Consider the following 14,902-nt stretch of genomic DNA (forward strand, 5'->3'; position numbering starts at 1 on the left):
TGGCCTTTCGATGCACCCAGACAGCGATCCAAGGACAGACCACGACGACATTGATGACTCTGACATGGACAACTTACCAGACTGGTCCGACGTGGAGGACGACCCAGAGTACAACCAGTTTGAAGAGCGGTCATTCCACTGGACGGATACGGATAGCTCCCACTCTTCCAGGAAGTCGATGAGAATGGCGGACACGTCATCGCCAGCATTCTACATGCCCGCTGTAGATGTCGACACTGTTGCACCTAACACGCATGGCGACGTCGCACATAGCAATCACGGGTGAAGGATGATGAAAGGACTGAGGTTTGCAGTTGGTTGGAGTGATGAAGCGACCAAGACACAAGGGGAAGACCAAGCGCCGGCGGCTAGCGGGTTCGCGTGTCAGGGAGCCGGCCTGGATTCGCAAGTCGCGCAGGACGGCGGCTCAGGGCCAATGCGCCATCATCGTCGTCGACACCTCCACATCCACCACCCAACACCAACCGCCTGCTCAATGTGCCACGGTGACGTCGCCCGCCTGCCCATCGCACCTTCCTCCTCATAGCATCGCTTCCTATCGGCGACTCCTTAGACCCCTAGCGACCGCCCATCCCCCACGGCCGCAGCGACAGCAACATGCTGAAACCGCTGGCTGGCCGTTTGGCACGGCGGCCATGGAGATTTCTCTTCCCCGGCCTCCTTCTTTTCTTTTTTGCATACACACTCTCGCATCGGAGAGGGTCACATCCCCAGGCGCCCGTACACAAAGCGAAGACAAAGTCGTATTTCCCGCCCCTCGAAACCAAAGCCGCCAATTCAATCGAGCTCGACTACTGCCAGAATTTCCCTACAAAGCTACTGGAAGAGGTGCAGGTTGTCCTCAAGGTCGCATCGGATGGGGCACATGAGACGAAAGCACACCTCAGCACAGTATCGAGCTGCATCACGAACCTAATCATCGTGGGCGACCGGGAAGAGCGATTGGGAGACCGCCATGTCATCGACATCCTCGCAGAGCTTCCCAAGAGCTATCAGAAGGACAATGTCGACTTCCAGATCTACGTCGAGCACAAGAAGGCACACGAGGGCGGCGAGACGGTCAAGGAGCAGCAGCGGTCCTTCAAGCTCGATCGCTTCAAGTACCTGCCCATGGTGGACAAGGCATACATGACCAATCCCGCAGCCAAGTGGTTCGTCTTCATTGAGTCGGACGTCTACTTCTTCTGGGACACGCTCTTCCGCCTGCTCAGCCAACTTGACGCCTCGCAGCCACATTACCTTGGCGAGGCGCACAAGGGCTCTGAAGGCCGCCACTTCGCCTATGGCGGCGCAGGAATCGTCCTCTCCCAGGGCCTTGTCAAGCAACTCATCCCAGGCAAGACTCCTGGCTCCACCGAGATCCCCCGCGAAAACCGACTAGGCGTCCGGTACGAGAACTGGGTCAAGGAGGAGCAGCGCGGCGACGCTGTCCTTGCCTACGCCATCCAGAACGCGACCGGCCACAAGCTCGAGCCCATGTACCCTACCTTTGCTAGCGACAAGCTCAAAGATGTGACCACCACACGCGACAAGTGGTGCGTGCCAATGCTCTCGCTGCACCAGCTCAAGCCACAGCAGATGGAAGACTTGTGGAGGTGGGAAAGGACACGGCAGTACAACACGGTAAGCATCCTCCAGATTCAGCCCCTTCAGGCAACCTGACTAACATTATCGCGCAGAAACCATTTACCTACTCGTCATTCCTCTCCTATACCCACGGTTTCCTGTCTCAGGGTCCCTCGAAGGAGTGGTGGGATAACCTTTCGCAAGCGCCCGTACCGAACGATCGTCCCGCACATCGCAACGCCGGCTCGTGCGGTTCTGAGTGCGCTAATGACGGCAACTGCCTCCAATGGTCTTACTCGCAGACCGTATGTCGTCACGCCGATTACATCAAGCTTGGCGATGCTGTCGACCGAGAAAACGGCGGTCAAGGCGAGTTCGTCAGTGGCTGGGACACCGGAAAGCTCCGCGACATGGGCTTTGGTGTCGAGGGACAAAATGGCCAGAGAGAGTTTTACGAAGGTTGCGTCGAAGCCACCTGGCTGACACCTCAAGAGATGTAGAAACACTCATACGTCAGCGTATAGAGACGGACATGTATTCGAGACCAGTGACACATAGGGAGGCGTTGCGGTTGCTTGTACCACGTTCATGCATGGCGTTCTGGGTTGGCACATCATTTTGGATATGTGGAGCGTCGCAAACAGCGCGTTGAGCAAGCGTCATGTTGACAGGAAGATGGACATCAGGCCGATGAGCTTCTTGGGCGAATATGTAATGAACAGAGTTTGAGCATAGACGCAGGGCATAAACTGCGAGGCGGTATGATACCGCGGGCGTTAGACCTGTATATGATAATAGCACACATCTTCACATCTACCCGACGCGCATTCGGCCCTTGAGGTACCCTCGTGGTATGTAGATGGACGATTTTGAGTAAATTCGTCCAGAGCGGAGGCTTAACCTTCCGCTGCCGGTGGGTGGAATACAGTTGTTCCGCTTGGACCCTCTGCGCGTCGCCGAACGGCTGCTGCCAACTCTTGACACCACTATATCCTCTCCATTTCAACATTATGCCCAGCATCGCGAACGACTCTAGAACCACATTCAGCCCATTGCTGACAGCCATGCTTGTTCAGATCATTACGACTCGGTCGCATTCCCGGTGTTGATGAAACTTGGCGGCGCCGGTGTGTTTGACGGCCTGATTCGGTCGCTTTCTGAAAATGTCGGTTGTCGCTGCTGCTCCACGCATGAAATTGCGCTTTGGGCAGTGAAGGCAGTAGGTCTCGTTCGAAAAGGATCGCAATGTGATGAAGAGTTGGATTGGGGTGGTGGACGGTAAAAGACCGTTCTCATCTGAGGTATAACAGTCGGCGCGACTCCTCTTCTTAAGACTCCCAGGTTAAAAAGCAACGGGTTGCCGGTCCGTCCGGTACTTGACCAGCAGCCGTGCACATTACCCCACATCCCGGTTAAGGAGCCTCATGACAGCAGCGTCTTTCAGCTATATTGATGCGGCCTTACCCTGACGTCGTCGGGCCTACTATAGAATATTCCATCACTATTCTCCTGCCCGTGCCATTGGTTAGCTGTCTACATTCTGCAGTACGCCAAATGAAAGCGCGGGTATCCCTATATTTCGGCCATGGAACAAGCCGGACGCGTGGGCACCGACATGTTCATCTAATATGAACCGTGCTCAGATGGACTTGGGGTAAGGAAGCGTTCTGTGACGCGTTTGAGAATTGTATAAAGAGTGTCTCCACCCACCCACTATTGTTGTCTCATCCACATCCAGCGCCTCCACAGTCTCTACTACATTCTTTTGAACCATCATCATGTTCACTTCTACGCTCATTACTTTGGCCTCAGTTGCCTCCACTGCACTGGCTGCACCCGCCCTTCACCCCCATGTCACTCGCGCCGCTGAGCCCAAGTGCCCCATCGTCTTCGACGGCCGTGTCCCTGCCAACATGACACCCGTCTCCTTCGACACCCAGGCCACCAACACGCTCTTCAACGCCGACTTCGTCAAGGGTAACAACCTGACCTGGTCTCAGATCCTCAAGTTCCCCAACGAGTCCTCGCGCTTCGATGGCGACAAGTTCAAGGCTGTTGAGGTGACCATCTCCGATGAGTCCATCTTCCAGAAGCAGCTGGGATTCCGCCGCGCAGGTCTCCAGTTCCTCAAGGATGCCCCTGACGGCGAGGGTGGCAAGGGTGTCAAGACCCTCCACTGGAGTGTCAAGCAGGACTCCGCCAGGCCTTTGAACCTCACCCACGAGTACCTCAACGTCTGGCACGAGGCTGCCGATTTCAGCAACAACCAGATTCAGTTCCAGACTGGATCTCTCATTGGAAAGAGCGACGCCGACAAGGACCAGTTCAAGATTCTTGACCGCGCCGGCAAGTGGCTCTGGAACGTTAAGATCGACCAGACCCAGTGGCAGAACTTTGCTATGACCCTCGACTACACCAAGAAGTACGTTCCTTGTCACTCCTAGTCAAAACCATATACTAACAACCCTCCAGCGAGACAACCATCTTCTACTCCGCCGGCCAACAGGAGCTCAGGAAGGTCGCCGGACCTTTGTCCGTCAACCTTGCTGGTCTCGGCCAGTTCCAGATGGGTATCCTCAAGAAGCCCACTGGTACTGACGATGTCGCCAACGCTGGTTTCCAGGAGGCCAACCTTGATGAGGGCCAGATCTACGGTGGTCTCTTCCTTGAGGACTCCAGCTCCGGCTGCGTTTCTCTCTAAGCGCATTGCCAGAACGAGCTGTCATGTTGAGAAGAAGGGGACGATGGGACAATTGTACATAGGAGGAAGACAGTGGTTGTATATATGGAACGTGTGTTTTTGCTTTGCGTGGGCGGTAGCTTTGTTGAATTACACGTGCTTTGCTCCATGATCAAATGTGCATTATGAATCGTGATATATTCCTCATGCATTACAAATCATTGCGATGTTGCATTACCACCAGCACGTCCGTCTTTTGTCATGTGTGGAAATCAAGGGAAAGCCTTGAGTCTACTGTTCAGGCTGTGATGTTGGTGAGCATGCGCTGCGATTTCGGAGTTGCGTGATGACATAGCGCCGCGGAGCATGCCGGCCCACCATGCACAGCTGACCCTGTGCTAATAAACCATGAATGATAGTTCGAAAAGTAGGACAAAGTTGAAAAAGCTGAGGCTGAGACGAAGTGCCGTCAGGGTCTAGGACGGTGCCTGCCTGTTCGGGCCTAGTGCGGACCCCAGCGGAATGATGGCATCACTCATGTCGACTTGGAAGTCTAGCCCACCGAGGTGACTCCACCGTAAGCTACCTACAAAATGTAGTCTCCTCCCACCACCGGTGTAACAGCCATTATACACGCAATCCCACGCTACAATGTCGAACACAGCCAACACCAAGGAAGTCGCGCCGTCAATTGACGTGAAGAACCTCTGCTATGCCTTCCCCGATGGCTCGAGTGGGCTGAAAGATGTCTTCCTTGACCTGCCACCCGGCAGCAGAACACTTTTGATCGGAGGTATGCAACATGTAATGTCAGCTGTGAGAGTCTCGACTAACGGACCCAGCCAATGGCGCGGGTAAAACCACGCTCCTCCGTCTCCTCTCCGGCAAGCGCATGGCCCCCTCCGGCACCGTCCACATCGCGGGCATCGACCCTTTCAAGATGGGCCTAGAGGGCGTGACCTACCTCGGTCTGGAATGGGTGCTCAACCCCATCGTCCGTACCGACATCGACGTGCCCACGCTTCTCTCCTCCATCGGCGGCGACCACTACACCGAGCGCCGCGACGAACTCGTGCGCATCCTCGACATCGACCTCAGCTGGCGCATGCACGCCGTATCAGATGGAGAGAGGAGGCGTGTACAACTTGCCATGGGTCTGCTGAGACCGTGGACTATCCTGCTGTTGGACGAGATCACCGTTGATCTCGATCTGTTGTCGCGCAGCAACTTCCTCAACTTTCTGAAGAAGGAGACGGAGGAACGACCTTGCACAATCGTATACGCGACGCATATCCTGGATAACCTCGCAACATGGCCCACACATCTCGTGCACATGAGCCTGGGCAAGGTGAAGAAGTGGGGCAGCACCGAGGACATGGATGTCAAGGTCGAGCAGGGCGAGCGCATGTACACCGGAAACAGCCAGCTGGGTGAGCTGGTGTTGAAGTGGCTGCAGGAAGATCTGACAGAGCGGGGACCTAGGAATGGGAAGGGTGAGGGCGCGTCGTATCAGAATCTGGAGGGTAAGGGCGGTTATGGGGCTGAGAAGAGGGTGGAGAAGGAGTAGGGCGGATGAGTGGGAGAGAATACATCTCGGCACGCTTCAACAATGCGTGTCGATGGAGTTTCAACAGGCGTTTGGGCGGCACTCAACGATGATACCCCATCATATTCAACAACTATATTTCATTGCACCTACACTTCGCCCATATCCTTACACGATACTCGCTCGTGAACGATCCAATTCATATGCAAGCCTGGCAAAAGTATATGAGACGATATCAATTATCAAGCATTTCGCTCACTTTGCGTGGCATGAGGATTTCTGAAAACTTCAGATCGTTGTGGATAAGACACTTCAAGTTGATCGATTGTCCCAGTACTGCGCTATCGCCAAAGAGGGAAGGCGCACCCCGCTTGACGCTAACCAACATTTTCGGACATTCAGTCATTGGCAGCCCTCTTCCATCAAATGCATGTTACGGTTCGCAAGGGCATTCAGTAGTATTAAAATGGCGCAGGCGCCGCGGAAGCCTCTAATCACAATTGTTGGTGCGACAGGGACTGGCAAGTCTGATGTAAAGCTCAGGTTGTTCAGTCACGCTTCATCCTGCTGACCACAACAGGTAGTTGGCAGTAGAGATCGCGCGAAAATGCAATGGCGAGATCATCAACGGCGACGCGATGCAACTGTATCGTGGATTGCCTATTATTACGAACAAGATTACGCAAGACGAGACGAAAGGCGTTCCTCATCATCTATTAGGCTGCATCAGCGTTGAAGAAGAGACTTGGACTGTGGGGAAATTCGTAGGCGAGGCTTTGAGAACAGTAAGACTGAACTAAGTTCAAACCAGGTGATTACTGACATGGCCAGATCGATGAAATCCGAAGTAGAGGCAAACTCCCGGTCTTGGTTGGTGGCACTCACTACTATACACAGTCACTCTTGTTCCAGGATGCGCTATCAGATGAGCCCGAGTTGAATCTGAATGAGAACACCCAGTCTCTGCCTATACTCGAAGAGCCGACCGATGTCCTCCATACCAAGCTGAGGGAAGTCGATCCTATCATGGCCGATCGGTGGCATCCAAACGAGCGACGTAAAATCCAACGTTCACTGGAGATATATCTGAGAACAGGCAAGCCAGCTTCGCAACTCTACAAAGAACAGAAACTTCAACGGGAGGCCTCTGCTGCCCAAGCGGATGGCATAACATCGGATAGTCGGTCAGGTCTTCGTTTCGAGACTCTTGTGTTCTGGGTGCACGCAAACAAGGACGTGCTGCATCGCCGTCTCGATGGCCGCGTTGATAAGATGATCGCCAGAGGTCTACTTTCTGAAGTACAGGAACTAAGCAGTTTCCGTGAACGACACGAAGCCGACACAGGTGCCAGCATTGACCAGAGCCGCGGCATCTGGGTATCGATAGGATACAAGGAGTTTCTGGAGTACCAAAGCGCGCTTTCAGACAGCTCACGCGAATCATCTGAGCTGGAGACGCTTAAGATTCTCGCGATCGAGAAGACACAGGCAGCCACCCGTCAATACGCCAATCGCCAGATCAAATGGATACGCATCAAGCTTCTCAACGCACTGATCACTGCGGGCCAGAAGGATAACACTTTCCTAGTCGACGGTTCCGACATATCTCAATGGGAGGATAACGTCGTCAAGCCCGCCATCACCATTACCGAACAATTCCTCTCCGGCCAACCACTACCATCGCCCTCTTCACTATCGCCAGCAGCAGCAGAAATGCTGACACCGAAGCGCGAGTACGATTTGGGGCAGCGACCAGACCTCTGGCAGAAGAAGGTCTGCGAGATATGCGGCACGACGTCTATCACCGAGAACGACTGGAGTTTACACACCAAGAGCCGAGCGCATCGCAAAGCAGTAACAACAAGAAAGAAGCAGGAAAACGCACACAATATGCGGAACAGTAGCGCGAAAAGCCCTCAAGCAGAAGTGATTGACGTTCTCGAACACTACCTAACTACCTTTCCTGAAAGCCAAGAGCCCAAATGAGTGGTGGGCGATACAGCGGAGTTGAGAAGCCGCTTTCGTTCGCATTCCTCTTGTATGCTCAGCAGCTGCACGCGCCGCCACACCCAGCACTAGGAATGAAGTTGATGTTGCAGGCCGCGTCGTTCTCGCAGGTCACCCAACTGCCTTGGCCCGCATCTGCAGCTTGCCAGCACCATTCTCCTAGGTTGCCACACTTCTTCCAGCAATAGCCGTCTTCACAGCCCCAGTCGCGGCTGGCGCAGCTTTGCGCTTGGGCTTCTTCGAGGGGCTCGATGGCGATGGCGGTGGTGGCGCTGATGCCAATGAGGATTGTGAGGGTGGTGATGAGCTTCATGGTTGCGGCTGGACTGGTTGGGGGATTGGTTAGGCTTTCGGAATTTGCGATACCATGGGAAGAGTCTTACTTTCTCGGTATGTCGGTCGTCTTGGATTCTGAAGTTTGATTGACTTGTCGGTCTGAAGGGTGTATTCGAAGGAGACAGTGGGAGTTTGTCCTGTGCTTGAATCATCTTCCTGTATTCTTCTCGCCTTTATACACATCTTCTGACACTATCGTCGGACTGAAAGGGGAATGCGACGCGTCAAGCGCTTACTCTACACCGAGTTCAGTATCACCCGAATTACTGCACTTGGACTCCAGCGCAACGGCCATGATTTTCAGCGAAGATGGTTCGAGGTCACATTGATGATGTTTTGATGGTGTTGCTCGCTCATCGGGAATGTGACCGTTGCGACTTGGCTGCATGCTTACATCTGCGAGATCTACCGAAACCAACCAGCGCTTTTTGAAGCCATAGACATAACACATCGTACGATGTCATCTTCACCGCTGCGGAATTAGCTGCGATAGAATTTGGACAAGGATACTCGGATCCCAGGTCATCTCCGGGGTCAGTCTTCATGTCGCGCGATGTTCGAGCGCAGTACTTGGTTGATGTGAAAGCTCCTGCCAGAACACCGACGTTGGGACGTACGCGTGTGAGACTCTATTCATGAAGAAAATGTATATGACTACGATCCACGAGCCGTAGTAAAGCTGATGTACTGTTTTTGATGTTGCGTGGAAAAGGTGTCTTGCGCGGGTCGAATGAAGTTGGCCGAACGGAATGTAGTTGCCGAGGTACAGCAGGAGGAAAGTTCAGATGACGGTGGTAACATTGTAGACGCCCGCAATCAACGGCTGTCCACATGTTGCCTATTTCGGACCACGCCAAGCAACGCGCACCACCATCCAACCCTTCTGGAAACGATGTTTAACCAACGTATACCTAGCGAGGCAACCGTACATCAACCACTGACCCGACATACAATGCAGCCTCCAAGAACTGTATCTGCGCTTCGACGGGTTCCCGACCCTTGTTTTCCGGAGAACCGCCGATGATAAACTTCCCTAGCGGGTCACGTCAAACACGCGTCCCTGTCTCGCGACGTGTCAGCATTCTCCTCCACCGCTGTGAATCACAAACATCATCACGTCTTCCATCCTTTGCAATCCTCCAAGTTGCCCGAAGTCATTTGTGCTTGTGTGCTCTTCACCTATCGTCGTCCTACACCTCTGATCTCTTCGCTACCGCGCCGCGCCGATGGACGATGATGTAGTCATGTCTTGGGATGGCCCGAATCAGGCTGCCCCCAATCTTACTACATTGCCCACTGAACTACTCGATACAATCTTTGGACATCTTCGGCCAAACATTCGGCTTTCCAATCTGCCGAGACGTTGTGACCAGAGCTGGCTGAAACACAACGACGACGACCGTGCGAAGAGAAAGGGCTTACATAGTCTTTGCCGGACGACAAAAGGGCTCAGAAAGAGTGCGACACCTCTGCTCTACACAGATATACATGTCGTTGGCTGGAGAAAAGAGAAAAAGATGAGGCAAGCGTTTGGGCCTGAAGCACCCTTTGAGTTCGAAATGGACGAACAGGGCATCGTTCGCCAATTGACGAGACTCCTCCGAACGTTTAAAGAGCGATCAGAATTGGCCAAATACATTCAAGTCATCCGTTGTAATCAATCGCTAGCCCGAAGAACCAAGGAAGATGGCCTTGATGAACAACACGATGATATGGTGCTAGCGATAGAGGAAGCAATTGATGAAGGCCTGCCAACCATGGTGCAAGGTCTATTCAATCCTATTGTGGCAGGCATTTGGGAACGCGAATTTAGGGGGGCCCCAGAGAAAGCGCAGATGACGCTCTTGCTTTGGTTGAGTCCGAACGTATCAGAGCTGACTCTCGGTACCTACAGCGGCTCTCTGAGCAGACTTCTTGGTCTTGAACTTGGATCAAGCAGGCTAAGTCAATTTGCAAAACTTGCTACGATCAACGTCATCACAGACAGTTTCATTCTGAATGATGATCATATCGGAGTACGCTGTTTATATCCGGAACCGGAGTCATACGATGATTGCATTGCGACCTTTCGGTATCTTCCAGCTTTGGAACATTATCGTCACCGCGAACCGTACGATATACAACGCGCTCTTCTCGGCCCCGAGGCTGTACGGCTTCCTTTCGAAGGAGATGGGCTCCGAAATCTCAGCACTCTTCATCTTGTCGACTGCCATCTATCGATGCAACAGATCATCATGACCGTAGGATCGTGCTACCGACTACGGGAGTTTCGTTTCGAACTGGGTTTTTTATCAAGCTATGACGAACCTGACGACACTGAACTTGTTTTGGACTGCGGCGGTATCTGCGAAGCGCTTCTTCAGAGCAAGGATACGCTGCGATATCTTTCGCTCTCCCCAATTGACGCCAGGTCCAGCGACCAAAGCTGTTCCACTCTCGCAGTTGGTACTCTTAACAAGTTCACGAAGCTACAAACTCTGTTAGTGCCCGCTATGATTCTCACAGAAACGCCTATAACGATAACGTACACCTCGGAAGAAGCTCACTGGGATCCGACTCTGGACTACCGGCTTCAAGTAGTTGAAAGCTTACCCACTTCGATTACCTTATTGGCACTCAGCAACGACCAACTCTCGAGTCCTCATGATGGCAGTTGGCACCTAGAAGTCGCGGACAAGGCCAATCGACAGCTGGCCATGGGGATCGGGAGATTGCCCAACCTTCGAGCAGTATATCTTCTACATGGAGCGCCACATGGAATTGTGTATATCCCGGACCTTTGGGATGCCTGTCTGCAAAATGATATTGAATACGTGGTAGAGGCCGGCCTGGAGTTTGACTCGATTCTCCTCAAGCATTATGAGATGAACACTTAGTATGGGAATGTAGATATTGTCATTTCACCGTCCGTCGCATGCTACTTTTCCTCTTTTTGTATGTCGTAAAAGGGTCGCGTTTGTCAATGTATTTACTTTACTGATAGTGCGCGCTTTACCGATATTGCGCGGTGCACGCCGTAAAAGCACTTATTCTCAGGCGTCCAGCACAAATGACTGCTTGTCTCGTCGAGACCCAAAGACAGGTCGAACTAGTAAAGTGTCTATGTTTAGCAATCACTCAGCTACAGATATTGTGCGAGAAAAGAATACACCAAGTTAAAATCATGCGAAGTAGATACCCCAACGTCAACGTAGGTTCTAGGATGTCCACTCTTTTCTTTGAAAATCAAGGTGGCCTGCAGCCTACATCAAGATGAAAACACGCAATGTAGCGAGCCTCACGTCAACGTAGGCTGTTAGGGTGTTGGCTCTTGTCTTTTGAACGAGGTGGGTTGAGAGAACTACGTTTTGCGCAGGTGCGGAAGAGCCATGCTTCGATTCAAATGCTCATATTTACTACACCGAGCGCCATTACATGTACCTGGAATCGCTGCACGCGTCACTGTTTTTGCATAAGGAGACACCCTTGTGAACTATCATCGCTTCCATGCTGTGCTTCTTCTGTTTCTCAAGTCCAGTACCGCATCCATTCTGGCTAACCGTATTTCCTGTCTCTAGTTTTAACCGACAGCTGGAAGAGGGCACTGCCTGCTGCATCTCGGGCAATAGAAGTGTGTGCAACCTGCCTTGCGCATACCGGCTGCGTCAATGTTGTGATTGGCACGGCAGCCGATACACCAACCAGCTGTTAATGCAGATAGTGCGTTACGCTGTAAGTTTAGCGCAACGTCCGCGGCGAAGGTGGGATGCGCAAGCAGCAACTGTTCGAAGTCTTTCGTCCGGAGAAGGTCTTGGTGATTTTCCAATACAACGGAAGTTATGAGACGTCCCATAGCCCCATCGACGTTGACCTCGGTACCGTAGTGAGCGCGGATTGCAGTGATAAGCATCTCTCTGTCTTGGGCAGCTTCCACAAGTACAGCCTTCACGTCTTCCGCAGCTGGCTCGTAGAGCTTGGCGACGTCATATTTGTCAGCGATGGCGTGCACGCCGACTGGAACAAGAACCCGTTTGATCTTGTCGTCGCCTGCAAGTTTCGCGATCTCGTGTTTGTTGTACGCGCCGGTATACATGAACTTGAGAAGGAACTCAAAGTGTTCGGGATCGTCTTCATGGAGTTCCATGATGCCTTCTGATGCTTCCTAGAGATCGTTAGTAATTTCCTTCCACCCAGCTCTGAACATCTGCCAACCTACCTTGAAGTTGCCAGTGAAAGCATTGAGAAAGTAGTCGGACTCTAGACATAGCACGGCCTTATGCGCATAGTACTCGCGCGTATGGCCTTCGTGGATTTGCTTGATCTTGACGTCGGATAGCGCGGGGTTGTTGAAGAGCCTGAGATCACGTCAGTACCCATCTAGGGCTAGAGGAGCGAGCATGCCTGGCTTGTGACTTACTTAGCAGCCGATCGCTTTGATTCAGACATATCGAAGACCTCGCGAACAAAGCGGATTGCAGTGCGAGTTTGCAACAATAATAGAGCAGTGAGGTTGGCGCGAGTAAACAAGGTCGCTGCATGTGCACTTGAGCAAATCGGGTTAGAGGATGGTATCGCCGTGTGAACGCGGCAGGCTACCCCGCCAATGACGGACCCAATGAAACGCGGAAGGTTGAAAAAGAGGAAGAGGACGGGCAAGAGATATTCAATAGAAAGTATAAGTAAAGACGGCCAAATCGGCCAGGGCAGCCAATAGATTATTGGATTAACTGGATCAGCCTCAGCAGATAACATCTACATGTTGTCTCCAGTAGACTGTTTACCTCAAGGCGCACCGTTGATCTGGCAGCATGCTCACAAATCGTCAATGAGCGGGCTGAGACCCTGCGCAGTACCAATCCTAACTTCATAAAAGTCCCTTCGCCTCTCAACGTGACCACGGTCTGCCATAAACTCAGCAAACGCAGGCGCATCCGTACCGGGCTGTTGCAGGATCGTCTCGGCGCCTTCTGGTGCTGGGATATCCTCGCGAACGCTCCAGCCACGGCTAGATTGGTTCTCGTCGCTGAGCATGAAGCTGTGGAGTAGCTTTGCGCCTTCAGGGTGGGGTGCTTTCTTTAAGATTGCGCCGGTCTGAGCCCAAGAGACGAATTTGGCGTCGCTGGGGAGCGCGTACTTGACTGGTGGTCGGTCTGCGAATGAGTAACCCGAGCTGAAGGTCACCGCGCTGCTGCTGTTGGAAGCCTTGATGAGCGTGCCGGGAGTTGCGGTACCGCGCACCCAGCGGGGGTTGTTGGCGAGCAGGGCGTTGAACCATTCCTCACCGAGCTCTTCGATGCTGCGCAAGTCGTTAGCCAATGATTAGGCATATGGAGACGGGAGGGGAGAACGTACATTAGTTCGAACTGGTACAAGACGGCATCATCGTCATTAGGGTAGGTCAGAACGATCTTGTCCTTGTATTCGGGCTTTGTGAAGTCTTGGTACGAAGTCGGCATGGTGCTCGTCTTGTTCATGTTTGCAGAGATACTGTTGCTCATTAGCGTATGTAAGTAGAGGCATTACCACGAATAGCATACCCCCAATCAAAGATAAGCAGTCCACTGTAAGCCGCTTCGGCGTCCTTGAACACAGGGTAGATCTTGTCGAAGTTCAATGGTGCGTAGTTCATCAAAGCGCCTTGCTTCTTCCATCGTGGGTAGTCGTGAAGCGTCTGCAGGATGATGCTGTCGACGTAAACATTGTCCGCAGCCAGTTGTGCGTCAAGGTTGACATCATGGTACTTCGACAGGTCGACGGTGACATTGAGTGTCATATTAGGGAACCGTGCCTCAAAAGCACTTTTCAGACTGTTCTGCTGAGTCTTCTCATCGCCGCCATGCCAAAGAGTGACAACGCCACCTTCTGCCAAAGCTGCCTGGTAGATTTCATCGAGGCTGCGCGTCTCCTGCTCGAAGTTTGTAGTGTTTGGCAAAGAGGCTGCCCAAGAAATCCCGGCAAAAAGTGCCAAGCTAGAGTATTCGAAGCGCATGGTGGCTGATTCCGGTCGATTAGCTGTAATAGAGGCGCAGTTGTTTCATCAGCCATCGAGGTATTGCACATCTTATATCGGCGACTACTAATCACAGACCCACGCGCTACAGATGCTATCGCTACAGATTGATTACGATCATTGCTTCCACTTCCGATTCCGACTCGGGCCTTTAGAACTTGTTTAGCGAACAAGAAGGAGGCTGAGACTTCACTGGAGTTACGCGGCCTCCAGACAGAATGGACGACATTGTACTAGAGGATCAAGGCGCACGCTTCCAGCGGTGTCAGGAGCTGCAAGCACCCGAAAGTAAGATGGTTGGCACGCGTAGTCTGTTCGATGCAGCATCTTCAGGAAAGTGTTGCGAAATCGACACTTTTCTTTGGCAGGGACCGTGCGGGTGTTGTGGGACTGAGCACGAACGCGCTCCCAATCCGTATGGTCTACGGCCGTATCAGAATGAAGCTTTGTCGCGTCGATTCAGGGCTTCCAAGAATGAGAGGGCGAGTGGGCCTCGTAGAAGGAGAAGACGGGTAAACTTCGGGTTGAAACAGGTCAACGGTGGTCATGATTGAGTGCTGAGCTGACACGGGAGCGGCTCTAATTCAGGAGAAATGTGGGCGGGGCACAGACTTGGAGATGGAGAGGGTTGGTCACGTGGACGCTTCGCCTGTTCTGGTAAGGCGCATCCCCCCTTATCGCATGCCCCCGGCAATCGGCACCGTCATCCAGGCCTTCGCCCTGGACCGCGTGAAGGTATGCCGTCGCAACAAACATC

General features: G+C 52.8%; 5 protein-coding genes across 5 annotated transcripts; 4 read left to right on the forward strand and 1 right to left on the reverse strand.

Moving 5' to 3' along the window:
- Positions 1-214: 214 nt before the first annotated feature.
- J4E92_000069 (uncharacterized protein) lies at positions 215-2,087 on the forward strand (the record flags this gene model as incomplete). The annotated part of the gene is made up of 3 exons (XM_051491488.1): positions 215-223; positions 736-1,644; positions 1,701-2,087. 3 exons carry the CDS (start codon positions 215-217, stop codon positions 2,085-2,087), a joined length of 1,305 nt encoding a protein of 434 aa, XP_051357000.1.
- A 1,278-nt stretch (positions 2,088-3,365) lies between these two features.
- J4E92_000070 (uncharacterized protein) lies at positions 3,366-4,288 on the forward strand (the record flags this gene model as incomplete). Its single annotated transcript, XM_051491489.1, has 2 exons — positions 3,366-4,009; positions 4,060-4,288. 2 exons carry the CDS (start codon positions 3,366-3,368, stop codon positions 4,286-4,288), a joined length of 873 nt encoding a protein of 290 aa, XP_051357001.1.
- A 630-nt stretch (positions 4,289-4,918) lies between these two features.
- Positions 4,919-5,834, forward strand: J4E92_000071 (uncharacterized protein; the record flags this gene model as incomplete). Its single annotated transcript, XM_051491490.1, has 2 exons — positions 4,919-5,060; positions 5,110-5,834. 2 exons carry the CDS (start codon positions 4,919-4,921, stop codon positions 5,832-5,834), a joined length of 867 nt encoding a protein of 288 aa, XP_051357002.1.
- Positions 5,835-6,279: 445 nt separating this feature from the next.
- On the forward strand, positions 6,280-7,799 carry J4E92_000072 (uncharacterized protein; the record flags this gene model as incomplete). The annotated part of the gene is made up of 3 exons (XM_051491491.1): positions 6,280-6,345; positions 6,398-6,598; positions 6,645-7,799. The coding sequence occupies 3 exons, from the start codon at positions 6,280-6,282 to the stop codon at positions 7,797-7,799; spliced, it is 1,422 nt and encodes a 473-aa protein (XP_051357003.1).
- Positions 7,800-11,715: 3,916 nt separating this feature from the next.
- On the reverse strand, positions 11,716-14,124 carry J4E92_000073 (uncharacterized protein; the record flags this gene model as incomplete). The annotated part of the gene is made up of 5 exons (XM_051491492.1): positions 11,716-12,297; positions 12,352-12,490; positions 12,952-13,431; positions 13,488-13,622; positions 13,673-14,124. 5 exons carry the CDS (start codon positions 14,122-14,124, stop codon positions 11,716-11,718), a joined length of 1,788 nt encoding a protein of 595 aa, XP_051357004.1.
- Between the last annotated feature and the right edge of the window lie 778 nt (positions 14,125-14,902).

Source organism: Alternaria infectoria, assembly GCF_024043175.1.
Source record: "Alternaria infectoria strain BMP 0036 chromosome Unknown scaffold_1, whole genome shotgun sequence".
Taxonomy (NCBI): domain Eukaryota; kingdom Fungi; phylum Ascomycota; class Dothideomycetes; order Pleosporales; family Pleosporaceae; genus Alternaria; species Alternaria infectoria.